Source organism: Notamacropus eugenii, chromosome 6, assembly GCF_028372415.1.
Source record: "Notamacropus eugenii isolate mMacEug1 chromosome 6, mMacEug1.pri_v2, whole genome shotgun sequence".
NCBI lineage: Eukaryota > Metazoa > Chordata > Mammalia > Diprotodontia > Macropodidae > Notamacropus > Notamacropus eugenii.
This window is the reverse complement of record NC_092877.1, coordinates 338,069,454-338,084,823: the sequence shown is the minus strand read 5'-3', so window position 1 is coordinate 338,084,823 and position 15,370 is coordinate 338,069,454. Positions and strand designations below refer to the sequence as shown.

Sequence of the window (15,370 nt, the reverse complement as noted above, 5' to 3'; positions counted from 1 at the left end):
AAGACACCTCTCCATCCACTGTAACACATTCTCTCTTTGTCTTTCTGTCCCTCTTCGTGTGTGTGTTTGTGTCCCTCTTTTCTCTCTGTCTCATATATCTACATATGTATACGCACACACACACACACACACACACACACGATGTGTATGTATGTATGTGTCTGTATATACATACATACATAGTCCAGGGAAGGAAGATGGGTACCTAACATAGGGATAAAGTCAAGCTGTGAGAATTCGCAGTGCCTTAGGGCTTGCTTCTCTAACGTATCAGAAGATCATCCTGTTTTCACTAAACCTCCTGCTTCCAGCAGTTGGATGAAAGCTGCCTGGCTTCACTTTCCTTTCTACAAACTTCCTTCTTAAAACTCACTCAGGGTTAAAACAGGAGGTCTTTAACCTAGAGGAAAATGACACATTAAAACCAGAAAGAAAAAAAAAGACAACCCACCGCACAACACACCTCATCACTTCTGGCACAGGATGAAGCCCAGGCAGGCTCTTCAGTTAGTGATTATTGTCTATTGTTCCCTGAACAGTAAACTACTATTTAACACTGATCATGTTTGGCTGGAGTTATAACTAAGCAACCAGCTCTTCATGAATATGAAGTGAAAGTCTGACCCAGAAAAGAAAGTCACAGGTAGAAGAAAGAAAGAAAGAAAGAAAGAAAGAAAGAAAGAAAGAAAGAAAGAAAGAAAGAAAGAAAGAAAGAAAGAAAGAAAGAAAGAAAGAAAGAAATAGAAAGAAAGAAGCCTTCACGTCCTTCTTGACACTCTCAAGTTCTACAGACTATACACCGTGCAGCCCATACCAGGATGGGGGCTCAGAGATGCAGCGGCTGCCTCAGTTGCCTGATAATTCCCCTTGCCCTTTGGAGCATTATTGTTAATATCTTATTATATTTCCCAAATGGACAGGCATCATATGCATCCAGCCACAAACTCACCAATTATGTATGGTATTTTGAAGGGATCTGTTTCTCAGGCGTCATGGTAAGTTGTGTTTGGGGGGTTTGGACTTGTCAGGAAAATGCCTTATTCTGAAGTAAAAGTGATAAAGGAAGGGGCTATAATAATAGAATGGGGGCCAAGAGTGGGACATGATTGGTCAAGCAACTGTTTCTATGTCACCAGTATAAGTGATTTAAGCACGACGAAGTTGGAAGGGAATTGGGTTCACAAGACGAGACAGTCCTTGGTAACCTAGGTTTAGGTTTTGTTTTCTGTTTGTTTGTTTTAGGGTGCTGGCCCTCCAGATATATTGCTCTCCTTGAGAGCAGCTTTCGTGTCCTAGCCTGCTATTTATTTGTTTCTTTATTCACTTACTTATTCTCTTATTAAGTAGTTTATTTATCTTAGCATTTCTGCTAGAGGACCCACAGGAGCTTCTCTAAACAGTCTGGTATGGTGAATTCTTTTGGGTTTTGTTTTCAAATCAAAAAATTAGTTGATGATTAGCATGTGACCATTTGGTAACTCTGCCCTAAAATTAGGTAGGGGGTAGGGCATAGCATCAGAGGTTCATAGTCCAGGAAGAGATTCTCAGTGACCATAAGATACAACCTCTCTCATTTTAAAGATGAGGAAACAGAGCCTCCAAGGGGTCATGCCACTGGAGAGCTGAGATTTGAGCTCAGCTCCTCTGGCTCCAAATCCATCACCCACTTTCTACTGTAACTCTCATTAAAAGAATATTTCTCAGATACGCCCCTTGACGACGTAAAATTTCTACCAACACAGATGTCCTACCTTAGAACCTTCTAATAATGCATTTATCTAGAACAGATTTAATATAAATATACCTTCAGGGTTCTTTTTTAAAAATTTTTTCTTTTTTTTTTTTATTTGGTAGGGAAAGAAGAGCTAGCAATGGGGTTATCAGATTTAAAAAAGAAAGAAAGAGGATAATGGGATCATTTTTTAAATGCATAGATGAGAGCAGAAGTCTAGAAAATATCGTAGACAAGCTGCACAGCTTCACAAGTTATATGCTGAATTTTCATTTGATTACTTAAAGAGAAAAGCAAGTTATACGTAACAGTGACTCCAATTTTCCACCCAATCTGAAGGATTGTCTGATCTACTATATATGTGGAAATGCTCATTTTAGTTGGTTTCAGTTAAGGTCAGAATTTTAAAAAATAATTAAATACACTTGCTGCAGGGTAGCGTAGAGAATGCTTAAATTAGAGAGGTGGGGAACCTGCACCCTCCAGGCCACATGTGACCCTCTAGGTCCTCAAGTAAGACCTTTGACTGAATCCAAACTTCACAGAACAAATTCTTTTATTATTATTAGTTTTATTTTTATTAGCATATCATTATATTTATTTTATTATGTCTATTATTAATTATTGTTATATTATCTATTATTATTTGTATTTATTATAAAATATTTCTATTATTTATTATTAAATAGTTTGCCTAGAAAATGTGAGATTTTTCCAGTAAAATGGATAAATTACTGAAGAAAACATCTGACTGTCTCACCAAATGTGTGGACCCAGAGGATAGTGTAATGTAGAACTGAGTTGAGATAGCAGAAAAAAAACAGACAAAACTGGTAACTTAGATCCCAGTTATGAGAAGGGCACAAAATACAATTCCATTCCCGAAAATGGAAACATTTGGAACCCTAAAGAGAATTAAAATGCGATTTAACTAACTTCCTTTTTAAAAAAAAAAATGGATCTGGGAAGAGAGGTGGGAGTCAGTTGCTGTTATCTTGGAAAGCATAAGCTTGGGACAGCTATGTCAGGGACAGGCTGGGGTAGTAGGTTTAGAGTCAGTAAGATCTGGTTTCAAATTCCCCCTCAGGAACTAGCTCTATGACACTGAGCAACTGCTCATGCTTCAGGTAAATCCCTAGGACTGTCTCCTCAGTCAGAGATGGTTTGCAATGCGCCCTGGTAAAGGGTGTCCTCATGGCCAGCTCACAAAAGCACCTCTTTTTCTTGTCTTTGCCAAAAGATCGGTCACAGGGATTATACCACCTGGAGCCTTTGAAAATACTTAAAATCACTAAACGGATTAACCTGGCTGGAGTTTAGATAGCTGAGATTAGGGATAGAGACTCTACTTGCATTCCAGTAGTCTAGGGAACTTTTAAATAAGGAAACCCCCTCCACAAATTCAGACCAGTAACATCTCTACAACTTTATCATCTCAGGGTTGGCTTGGGCACCGAGAGAGCAAGGGATTTGCCCAAAGTCACAGGGATAGCATGTGTCTGCGACAGGACATGAACCCGAGCCTCCACGGCCAACTCTCTGAGCCGTGTTGTCTCTAGATGGTCAAACTCTGGCTACAAATCTAGAAAAGCGGAAATCAGCTCAGTTTATGCTTCCGGAATGAAGTTAATGTTTCAGTGGAGAATTCTTTCAAAACTATGTCTCATAATACTCAGGGAAGCAAGTCAGAGGCTTGGGAAGATAAACGAATTAAAGTCCTTTTCAGAGATTAAACCTTGTGTCTACAGACCAAAAATGCTACACAGAGAGAACTGAATTCATTGGTTTGATTTATGCAGACAAGCAACCTGGATAATTCAGAGAACCCACTTCACTTAAAGGAGAGAGACTGGTAAACAAAAGCGAAAATTCAGGTGAATCATTTTCCCACATCTACACACTGAGTCAGTGAGAAAATGGGAAAAACTAACCTGGATACTAAACCCCCTCTCTCTCATTAGTCGATGAGACTAGTCCGTTAGTCAATGGCCATGAGTCAAGGGCCATTTCCTTCTCCTTTGTCACTGTTCAGTCTTGCCCAACTCTTTGTAACCTCATGTGGGGTTTTCTTGGCAAAAGTACTGGAATGGTTTGCCTTTTCCTTCTCCATCCCATGTTACAGATGAGGAAACTGAGGCAAACAGGGTTAAGTGACTTGCTCAGGGTTACACAGCTAGAAAGTGTCTGATGCTAGATTTGAATTCAGAAAAATGAATTTTCTTGACTCCAGGCCCAGCATTCTAGTCACTACTCTATCTAGCTGCCAATTATCATTAGTAGTCACTAAATGAAGGAAAGTTATTTCTAAAGCTAAGCAATATGATGAATACAGGGGGTGAAGGCATCATTCTTAAACCTTTTACCTCTTCTCTCCTCCAGATGCTTATAGTAGCTGCAGCTCTCCTAATATTGGAGAGGGATACACCATATAAATGCTGTCAGAGCGAAAACTGCAGCAAAAAGTACATGGTAAGAGCAGTCTACTGTTGTCGCTTTCTAAGTAGATTTTGTTGTTGTTCAGTTGTTTCATTTGTGTCTGGATCATCATGATCCCTTTTGGGGTTTTCTTGGCAAAGATACTGGAGCGGTTTGCCATTTCCTTCTCCAGTTCATTTTACAGATGAGGAAACTGAGGCAAACAGGCTTAAGTGACTTGCCAGGGGCACACTGCTAGGAAAGTGTTGGAGGCTGGATTTGAACTCGGGCCTTCCAGATTCCAGACCCAGCCCTCTATCCACAGTGCCACCTAGTTGTCCCTTCTAAGTAAGTTTGTGTTCTAGTTACTCTTCTCAGTTAGGCTGTGTCTGCAAAGAACACTAAGACAGTAACAATATGTGATGCTTTAGTATATTCCAATGCCTTAACCAAATAACTAATCCGGTTTCAAGATTATTTATTTCTAAAAGGTCAAAACTAAGTATTTTAACAGTATCAAAATCCCAGTTATACAATTTTCAGTAATACCATTGCAGTGAGCAAAGGGAGAAAGTTTGGTCGAAGGAGTTTGTTCAATCACCCCTAGGCAATTTTGTGAGCATACTTCTCCCCCATAGAGTATGGATGTGACTCTTGACAAACCATTCTGACATATCAACAATGGGCATCTCCTACTCTCTAGGAGGGGAGATGGGTTCATCAAATTGAAGTGGAAGATGGGTAGAGTTCTCCTGATCAACTCCATTTAAAGGCTAAATAGGAGTATAGATTTCAGGCCTGAAGAAAAAGTGAAGGTCCAATTTCTCTAATTTTACAGACAAGGACACTGAGGCCCAGACTATGAATGATTTGCCCAAATTCACATAGGTAGTAAGTAGGAAAGCAGTTGTCTGAAAATGTTCTGGGACTTTTAACAGATCATAAGCTCAATATGGATCAACACTATGATACAATAACCAGAAGCACTAATGCAGATGGTGGAATGTAGAAACTAATCCAGAATTTCAGCTTCCCACTCCCTCTTCAGGTCTGTAGAATCCCACTAGCCTGAAACTTGCTTCCTTCCTGACAGAAGGAGTCTAGATTACAATCATATACTCCTTGTGAAGTAAACTTATTGTTACCAGCATTATTGAAAGTGGAGGGCAAAAAGATCTGGGACCCCAGGAATAGAGAGCCTACTCAAGTCAATTCAATAAATGTTGATGAGGCTATTATGTGTCAGGCTAAGTACTGAAGATATAAAAAGAGGACAATGTGGGCTACCCTGAAGAAACCCACAATCCAACTGAGACAATTCACAGGCAAATGTGTACAAACTAGCTGTCTACAGGATAAAAGTCTTTAAGGATTTAATATTCTTTCATTCCTCAATAATGATCCCCTGGCTACTTCTTAAAGAGGCCTACTCACTGAATAAGCATTGCCTCACCCTAAGTGAGTACCTGAATAGACCTTGACCAAAAGGGCCCAAGGTCTCCCATTGCATCCTGGGTCATCTCCAGTCATCCTGATGAATACCTGGTCAACTGGATTCAGGTGGCTCTGGAGGAGAAGTGAGGCTGGTGACCTGCACAGCCCTCCCTCACTCAAAACAAAGTCAAGTGCAAGTCATGTCATCATTTCTCTAATGGCGTGGTCTTCTTCAGCAACAAAGGATGAACACAACAACAACAATGAAAATTACAATTATGAAAATTAAAAAGTTATCTATTGTTGATTTTTTGGGTCAATATCTTATTATGAGAAATAAGTGATAACAACGGCATCAAAATAAAAAGCTGATGTGATCTTGGGCTCTATTAAAAGATGCCTATCTCCCAAGAATGAGAAGATAGCCCCAAAACAGCCCACACCTGTTGTATCATGCTCATAGCTGTGCACCATATTTTAGAAAGGACATATCTAAGAGCCTTAGAGCATAGAAAGGAGGGTAAAGGATGGAGAATAGCATAGGGTCCGTGCTATAGAAAGGTGAGTGGAAGGACCTGGGAATATTTAGCCTGAAGAAGTAATTTCTAGCTATGTGATAGCTTTCTTCGGATATCCCAAGTGAAAGATTTAAAAATGAGTTCTGTTTGACAGAACTAGGAAAATGGAAAGGAGAAATGGCATTCTGGGTCTTGGGAGAGTCCAGCCTTCCTGACTGTTGTCCTGCCACTGGACTTAGATGACTTAGAATTTTAGAAAGAGTGAGGCTGATGTCTTTGTACAATGATCTCCCTTGAATTCAGATATTCTGTTAAGCTATTGTGTAGGCCTAGAAGCAGAGGAGACAGTAGTAATATGTAAGCTAGGTTTCCATTATTTATTCTTTAGTCATGGGTAAGGATCTTTTCTAGGAATAGATGTGACTGTTGGAAGCACGTGGGAAACAATTATTACCTTAGCCAGGATGCTAAGTCTTAGATAAAGAAGAATATTCGAGAGGCAGAGGAAACTTTTCTAATCTTCGACCCCCAAAAGATATCTTACTACCCCCTTTCCTAGGGAGAATCTTAATAATCACAGTGCAATTTCCTTCCCAGAAATCATTTACCTAAACAAATGGTGTCTGGTTGTTGTTGTTTTTTAAACTTTGCCAGTTTACTAAAGACAGACCATACTGTACTTAATGTTCTGGGAGTTAGTTTGAGGATCATTTCTACTGTTCTAGGAAACCTATTAAATATTTTTCTGTATATCTTGGCAAGTTTTCTAATCCTTTAAATGAATAGATTCTTTCTTAATCTGGGCTCTAGGCTGAATTTGTTGCACTCTGTCTACCCCATGTTTTGATGATATGATAAATCTGGAATTATAGAATATTACACAGCTGGAAGAGACCTCAGTAATCATCTCATCCAGTCATCTCTGATGAGGAAATTGAGATTCAGAGAGATGGAATGATTTGGCCAAGGTCAAGTGATAAGCTAATGGCTGAGCCAACCTTCTGACGAAGTCTTGGGCTCTATCCAGAGAATATCCTTCCTTTTTTTTTTTTTTTTAAATTATCGAGCATTAGTAAACAAACAGAGACAGGAAATGTTCTTATTTTTTAAAAAGAGAAGGGGAAAGATGGGGGTGGGGAGAAGGTGAAAGGGAGAGAGAGAAAGAGATGGGGACAGAGGGAGAGGAAGAAAAAGAAAGGAAGGAAGGGAAAAGAAGGGAAAAAGAGAAAGAGTGAGAGAGAAGTAGGGAGACAAAGAGGGAGGGAGAGTGAGAAAGAGGGAGAGAGACAGAGAAGAAAGGGAGAGAGACAGAGACAGAAAAAGAGACAACGATAGAGAGACAGGGAGGGAAAGAGGAGAGACAGAGAGAGGGGAGAGAGAGAGAGAGAGAGAGAGAGAGAGAGAGAGAGAGAGAGAGAGAGAGAGAGAAAGAATAAGTATAGAAAGAAAGCAAACAATAAAAGACCACACAATTTACATGCGGTATTAAGTGTGACGTGGTATTCCTCACATCCTTGTGAAGTCTGTTTGAATTTGTATTTAAATCTATAAACCAATTTTTCATACTAGAGAACACGACTGGATAACCTGTATAAGTGTATTTATGTTTTATATATAAGTTGTATACATGCGCTAATTCACTGGAAATACCCTCTGTCTTGTTTGATGTCACTAAAATTCTTCTGTATTTAATTTAGAGTTTACTCTCCATCATCTTTTCTGTCCTTGGAATTGCTTTCTCTGGATATTGCCTGGTGATATCAGCACTGGGCTTAGTGCAAGGACCATACTGCCGTACCCTCAATGGCTGGGAATATGTCTTTGAAGATACCACAGGGAGGTAAGATGTAACTTCCCAGTTCACAGAAGCTAGGGAAGGGCTCTAGCATTCACCCACTTGTTCACAATTCCTATTGGTACTCATCTTTGAATGCAAATTGATTTTATTACAAATTGAAAATTAAAGATGATCCCCAAAATGGTAATATTTATTCAAAGATATAAGCATAAAGAGAGCAATTTAATATATACATATTTATGTTCTCCCCCCCCCCCCCCAATCATTGGAAACCATGATTATTCAGTACTCACAGGTTATCAGAGAACTATAAAATAAAGGAAACATTTCATCAATGCCCTAGAATAGAGCTTACCTGGGGAAGGTGGGGGCAAGGTCATATTAATTAGCCTGTTGCAAATTAGAGGTTAGTGACGGAACTAGGATGTAAGTTTAGTGGCATACTTTCACATTGGCATAGGCAGATGTAAGAGGCTGCATTGTAAAGTGGATAGAGTAATGGGATGGGAGTCAGGACGACCTGGGGTATTCTGACACTAATTAGTATCTGTGATGCTGGTCAAGTCATTAACCAGCTTAAATCTCATCTTCTGGAGAGATCCCTCAGGGTTCCTCTGTCCCACCCCCTCTGCTAGCACCTTCCCCTTCAGATTACCTTCGGTCTGCTCTGTGTTGTACATGTCTGGCTATTTACATGTTGTCTCTTCCTTTAGAAAGGAATATCCTTGGAGCCAGGAATGTTTTGTTTTGTCTTTCTTAACACAGTTCCTGGTAAATAGGATTTAATTGTTGAGTGAATAATTTTATTTACTAAGTCAGTTACAATCACCTACTCTGCCCTTTACCTTTTGGCAGTGAGGGGAGAAAGGTCATGGTGGTACAGGTAGGGACAATAGCCTAGGCTCCTGCTTTGAGAGACCTCACCTGGCTGATAGCTGGTCAGTGACCCAGAAAGGCAGTCAAATGGAGAAAGAAGGAAGTGTCTCCATCATATGGAGAAGGAAACCTGAAATAACCCATAGGTGATTGATCCCTGTCTTTATCACCAGTCCCCCACTTTGAGCCTTGAGTTCTGTCTTCATGTTCCTCCAATCCCATCAGCACCTTTGTTCTTGATTCTCACCTTCAGGACAAGGAGGTGGCTGTGTTCATCCTATGCTTCATTTAACACCAAATTTCTATAACAGAGAACCTGACCTTTTCATATTTACAGTGATGAGAAGTTCTCAGCCCTGAATTTGTTTTCCAAGAGTATCAGGTAACATAATTCCTTTTCCCACAAAATGACTTACAGAGAAGAAAATTTAAATCTGCCTACCAAGGGAATCTTTGGTGTGGGATATTTAATCCTGCAAACACAGATTTGGAAAAAAAGAAAAAGAAAGAAACTAAGCCTAATGCCACACCTATATGAAGGCAGAACAAGAAATGAGCCTACACTAGCAGTATTCTCTTGGAACCCTCACCCTGGAGTTCCTGATACCAAAGAAATCTTGGGTCCAGGCCCTATTCCTCTTTTGTCCTCTAGTCTTTGATTTTTTTTTTTTTTTTGGTACAACCCATACCAGCTAGCACAGTGCAACAAATACAGAAAGTGTCTAGGGAATGCCTGTGGCTGGAACAAATGAATGTTAAGAGAGCTTTAAATTTCTAAATGTTTTTAAATTTTTAAATTAATTTAAATTAAATTTAACTAAATTAAATTAATTTCAATTTTTAAGTTAAATTTTTCAGTTCCTTTTGCTTCGTTCTAGATAACGAGTGAGTCACCAGTCTCATTTTGCCCTTTTTCTCCTTTGCTACAGTTTCCTCAGTGATCCTAGCACATGGAGCCAGTGCCTGGAACCTGCTCATGTTGTTGAATGGAACATTATTTTATTTTCTATTCTAATAATGCTCAGTGGTCTCCAAGTGATCATCTCTCTCATCAAAGTCACCATTGAACTCAGCAAGATGCTATGTACAACCTATTCAGTCATCATACAGGTAATCTGCTCCTGAAACTACATTGGCTCAGGAGGCCAGAGGGAGCCAGGGCTTCTCTGTCTCTCAAATGCACCTCATTCATCTGCTTGCCAACTTCTGTAAATTATTTTTCCACACTTTTCTCAAATCCATCCCTTCAATTCTGTTTCTGTTGACATCACCCACCTAATGCCTGGGGTATTATAAACTGCCTTCTAACTGTTTCCCTGCCTCTGGACTCTCCTCATGCAGCCCATTTTGGAAAGGCAGAATAGTGCAGTGAGTTCTGCATCCCCTCTGCCTGGACTTCCTTCCCATCTCCCTAATCTCTACCTATGGAAATATTCCAATCCTTCAATGTCCAACTCAAATATCTTTTCCTTTTTCTCTTCTTTCCCTTCCTCTTCCTCCTTTCCTTACTTCTTCCCCTCCTCCTTTTTCTCCTCCTTCTCTTCCCCTTTTTTCTCCTCCTCCTCCTCCTCTCTCTTTTCCTTCATGATTCCTTCCTGCATCTCCTCAAACACGAATAATTCCTTCCTTTTCTTCATGTCTGAAGTCCCGTGTTTGTGCCACAGACAGAGCACTTCTAACACATTAGCTAAAAGTCATTTGTGCATATGTCTTATGAGAATGCTTTGTATTATTCCATGTGTGTATTTCTTGATGTCTCAGTGGGTGAGAGGAAGGGTCGAGAGAGGGGGAGAGTTTGGAACTGAAGATAAAAATAACAATAAGATAAAATATGTCTTGTAAGAGGTAATTTTGTATAGATGAAAGTGGGCTGGACCTGGAATCTGGATTAGAATCCAGTGTGCCATGGACAAGTCACTTAGCTTTTCTGATCCATAGTTTCCTCATCTGTAAAATGGAGATCATAAGTCAAAGAGTCGCTTACTCCTAGGCTGGATGTAAAGATCAAATGAGCTAAGAATGTAACACACCATATAAAAGCCAGTCATGAATATTGTTATGTAGTATTATGTTTATTATAATTCTTGCCAGTTTGTCAACTCTTTGACATCAGGACCTGGGCATTTTTGTGCCCCTCACAGCACCCTACATGTTCTCAAGAAGCCTTAGGTAAATGAATGAACAAAAATTTTAGAACTTATAAATTCCAAATTGTCTGGATTTGGGAAACCAAGGTATTCATTGTCTATTCTACAATGTCTCCAGTATTGCTGAAACTACAGTAATACAGTACAGGAGGCAGGCGCCCAAATCCTGCCCTTGGGAAAGTTGACTAATATTGGCTGTTTCTATTGTGGCATTGAAAACTGCCAGGAACTGAAGGAAAGTTAGATCACCTGCACTAAAGTGCCATCATCTCTCTGAAGTCATCACTCCTAGATTTCATAGGAGTATGAAAAATCATATAGACTTTGGACACAAAACTCAAGATCCTTCCCCTCCAGGTAGAGGAAGTTGGATCTGCCTTAATTAACCTGCTAGGACAATTTTGAGCTGTGTGCTTTGCCAGTTAAACAAGTTTCAGTTAACAAGCACTTATGAAGCACCATTTCTGTGCTGAAGATACAAAGAAAGCAATTGTGTGGTGTGTGTATGTGTGTGTATGTGTGTGTGTGTGTGTGTCCCCTGCTTTCAAGGAGTTCACAGTCTAATGGGAAAGAAATCATGAAAACAACAAGGTACAAACAAGATATGGAGGCAGCTAGATGACTCAGTGGATGGTGCTGGGGTTGGTGTCAGGAAGACCTGAATTCAAATCTCATCTCAACCACTTATTAGCTGCCTGACTCTGGGCAAGTCACTTAACCTCTGTTTGCCTTAATCTGCTGAGAAGGTAATGGCAAACCACTTCAATATTTTTGCCCAGAAAACCCCATGGACAGTATTAATGTGTTATGTTCCACAGCGTCACAAAGGATAAATACAAATAAGATTTTTTATAGAAAGATAGACAGATAGATAGATAGATGATATACCTATAGCTATAGCTATGTGTACATACATATATACATGATTATATGTATGTATGTGTATTATGTATATGTACACATATGTGTGTCTACATATACATATGTGTATACATATATATAATATGTGTGTATACATATACATATTTGTGCATATGTATGTTTATATTTATACATATATATGATAAATTGGAGATAATCTCTATGGAAAGGCACAAAAATTAAGAAGGCTTGAGAATGGCTTCTTTAAAAAGGTAGCATTTAAGCTGAGACTAGATGGAAGCCAAGGAACTCAAAAATTAGAAATGAGGATGGAGAGCATTCCAGGCATGAGGGACAACCAGTAAAAATGTATGAAGGTGGGAGATGGAGTGTTTTGTGCAAGGGATAGCAAAGAGACCAGTGCCAAAGGATTACAGAGTAAATGGAGAAATTGAGGCAGAAGAAGACTGAAAAGGTAGGAAAAGGTCAGGTAATAAGTAATTTGAAGCTAAAACAGAAGGGGTAAATTACAAGGAGATGTATTTTAGAAAGATCAGTTTGACAGCTGAGTGAAGAATGGGCTGGAGTGTGGAAAGACTGGGGGTCAGGAAATATACACCACCACCACCCCCCGTAGGATATTGGTGATGAGGGTCTGGATCAAGGTGGTGGCAGAGATATTGTTGTGAAGGGGACATATAATAGAGATGTTGCAAAGGTAAAATCAACAAGAATTATCAATGGCTTCGATATGGGGGGTAGGTGACAAGGGAGAATGAGGAATGGAAGACTGACACCTAGGCTGCAAGCTGAAGTGATTAGAAGGAAAGTGATACTCTCAATAGTATTGGGCAAGTTGGGAAGAGGATTTGGTGTTAAAGATAATGAGCTCAGTTTGGGTCATATTGAAATTTAAGCTATCTATTAGCTATCCAGTGGAGACAGGAGATTAGAGGTCAGTAGAAAGGTTAGAGCTGGAAAAATTTGATCTTAGAATTATCTGCATAGAGATGTTCATTGAATCCATGGGAGCTGATGAGATCTCCAGGCCTTGGCAGGTCCTTGAGATACACTTATCATTATCAGCGGTCACCTGGATGAAGGAGACTGAAAAGGAGAGGTCACACAAGTATGAGAAAAACAAGAATGAGGCGAGAACAGTGTCACAAAGACCTAGAAAAGAGAGTGTCAGGGAAAAGAGGGTGATTGATTCATTTTCTGCAGGCAAAGACAAAAGAAAGGTCAAGAAGAATGAGAACTGAGAAAAGGCCATTAGACTCAACAATTAACAGATTATTGGTAACTTTGGAGAGGGTAGTTTCAATCAAATGATGAAGTTGGAAGCCAATGTGTTACAAAGAGAAAGAGAGGGAATAAGTAGAGACACTGATTGTAGATGACCATCTATTCAATACAGAAGCTATACTAATGGAGGGAACTCTATGAAAAAAGATGCAGAAGTCTACAGTCTTCGAGATGTGAGTTGCCTTGGTCATATGTATTTTCTGTATATGTGTTTCACTTACCCTGGGATTGAAGATGTATGCCTAGTTTTCCAAGAGATGTTGTATTCATTGAGAGTGGAATTGAGATCTAAGAATAGAATGTTATATAAATTTTATTTGCATTTTCAGTAAATATTTTGGTTAATATTGAGTATTAGTGGTTGATTTGTTAATGGGAAGTATGCTGGTGGTAGATCATGAGTTACATTAATGGGAATAATCACTCATAGGTTCCTGAAAATTAGAGGAGTAGTCATATGGATGTTCTATGGTGAATCAGTAGAACACCCACCATAGCAGGTACAAGTAGAGTGATAAAGCCAGCATTCACCCAGGCATGTACATACACATATATGTGCATACATGCAACATATTGAAATTCCTTCTTCTCTCTGCAAAGTAGACAAAGCCCAAAGCCTAGGGAAACATTTCCCTGTAATTGAGAGTTCCTAAGATGAAAGGCTCATAGACATAGAGCTGGGAGGGACCTCAAAGACCATTTAGTTCAACCTACTCACATAACAGATGAAGAAACTGAGACCCAGAGAAGTGACTTGTTTAAGATAGTAAATGTCAGGGGCAGGATTTGAACCCAGGTCCTGGCTTGGTCAGGTGACCAAAGACTGAAAGCCTTTCTTTCAGGTTTATTCCCTGGATATATTGGTGAGTATTTTGGACAGTGAAGAAAATGGGAGAGATTTCTTTATTTTATCCTACCAAAGCAACTATATCTCTTAAAATACTAATATATTAATAAGGTCAATAGATGTCAAAATCTTTTTGTAAGCAAGGTCTAACCAACAGAGAAATCATTCAACTCAAAAAAAACTAAAAAAGGGGGATCTGTGTTAAAAAAAAATGGCTTAACAAATGCTTTGCTAGCAAGAAGGAAGAGTGTTAATATTTCAGGAAGTTCAGAAGTCCCTGCATTAAATTTGTAATATCTTTCTTAGCATTAGATTTCTCCAGATAAAAAGATTCCTTCCTACTCCTTCCCCACCACAAACAAAGAAACCATTTTTCTCAGGTTTCTGTCTAAACTACCGCATGATTCTGTCTTGTTCCTCGAGCCAGATTTACAATTTTACCTAACCTGCTTTTTCTTTATTTCTCCAGCCTGGAATCATTTGAATGAGGAAAAGAGTCCTTTCCGTGAGCTCCAGACCTCAGGTGTATAGACTTGTGGATACAAATGATGTGATTTCTTACTGATGCTTCTCACTCTTCCCCAGAGCTTCCCCCTTTATTAAAGGTCCATTTATTTAGTCCACAAATTTAAAAATTTATTAAATTTCACCAAGACTGTTAATCAGTTAGTCAGTCAATCAGCATTTACTATCATCTCCTATGTGCCAGGCCCTATGCCAGGCATTGCATTATGGGCTAATCATAAGCTCACAGATCTAGAGCTGAAAAGCTCTTCAGTGGCCTTCTCATACAACCTCCTTCATTTTACAAAGGAGGGAAATGAGACCTAGCGAGCTTAAATGCTCACACATATAGTGAAAGTCAGAGGCAGGACTTAAACCAAAATCTCCTGACTCTAGGCCAGTGCTGTTTCCATTGTACCATGATGCCTCCCTTAATCAGTCTGTCCTTCCATTTTATTCTGGTCATTCCCACCCCTGAGAGGCAAGAGGAGGAAGGGAAGGGAAATAAAAAGTGTGTGGTCTATAAAGTCTCTGCACATGCATCACAATAAAATCTTTTCAAGAAGTTTTTTAAAAGTTGTATGGGTTCCCTTTGTTTCTTTTTAAATATCAAAGATATCACACCAGTTCCCACTATGGAATCCTCTCTCAACGCAAGGGAAAACAGTAGAGGAAAGCCAACCAGCACAATGATGGCAGATGGAATAGTCTGCTGCCATAGGTCTCTTTCCACTGAGAGAAGGGCAGTGTATCTTATCATCCATCCTACAAGAACTATATTAGTCATGGCCTTTAATCTGAGTCTAGCTGTCTTTATAAATGTTTAATATTCTTTTCATTTATATTATCTACTTTTACTTGACAAAGGAAGTAGTGGTCAAGATAAATTTGAAATCAAATGCAATCACTTTCATTCACTCACATTTTCCTGGC

The 15,370-nt window shown here is 39.3% G+C and overlaps 1 protein-coding gene across 1 annotated transcript; it reads left to right on the top strand.

Moving 5' to 3' along the window:
* Positions 1–244: 244 nt before the first annotated feature.
* TM4SF18 (transmembrane 4 L six family member 18) lies at positions 245–15,013 on the top strand. The gene is made up of 5 exons (XM_072618266.1): positions 245–995; positions 4,112–4,201; positions 7,797–7,939; positions 9,703–9,883; positions 14,403–15,013. The coding sequence occupies exons 1-5, from the start codon at positions 819–821 to the stop codon at positions 14,415–14,417; spliced, it is 606 nt and encodes a 201-aa protein (XP_072474367.1). The 5' UTR covers positions 245–818; the 3' UTR covers positions 14,418–15,013.
* Positions 15,014–15,370: the final 357 nt, after the last annotated feature.

What these genes read in the sequence shown, in the direction of transcription:
- TM4SF18 (XM_072618266.1), top strand. Translation starts at nt 819, where the DNA reads ATGGGGGCTCAGAGATGCAGCGGCTGCCTCAGTTGCCTGATAATTCCC. An exon ending in TCTGTTTCTCAGGCGTCATG is followed by an intron (nt 996 to 4,111) that starts GTAAGTTGTGTT and finishes TCTCTCCTCCAG; the next exon opens with ATGCTTATAGTAGCTGCAGC. An exon ending in ACTGCAGCAAAAAGTACATG is followed by an intron (nt 4,202 to 7,796) that starts GTAAGAGCAGTC and finishes TATTTAATTTAG; the next exon opens with AGTTTACTCTCCATCATCTT.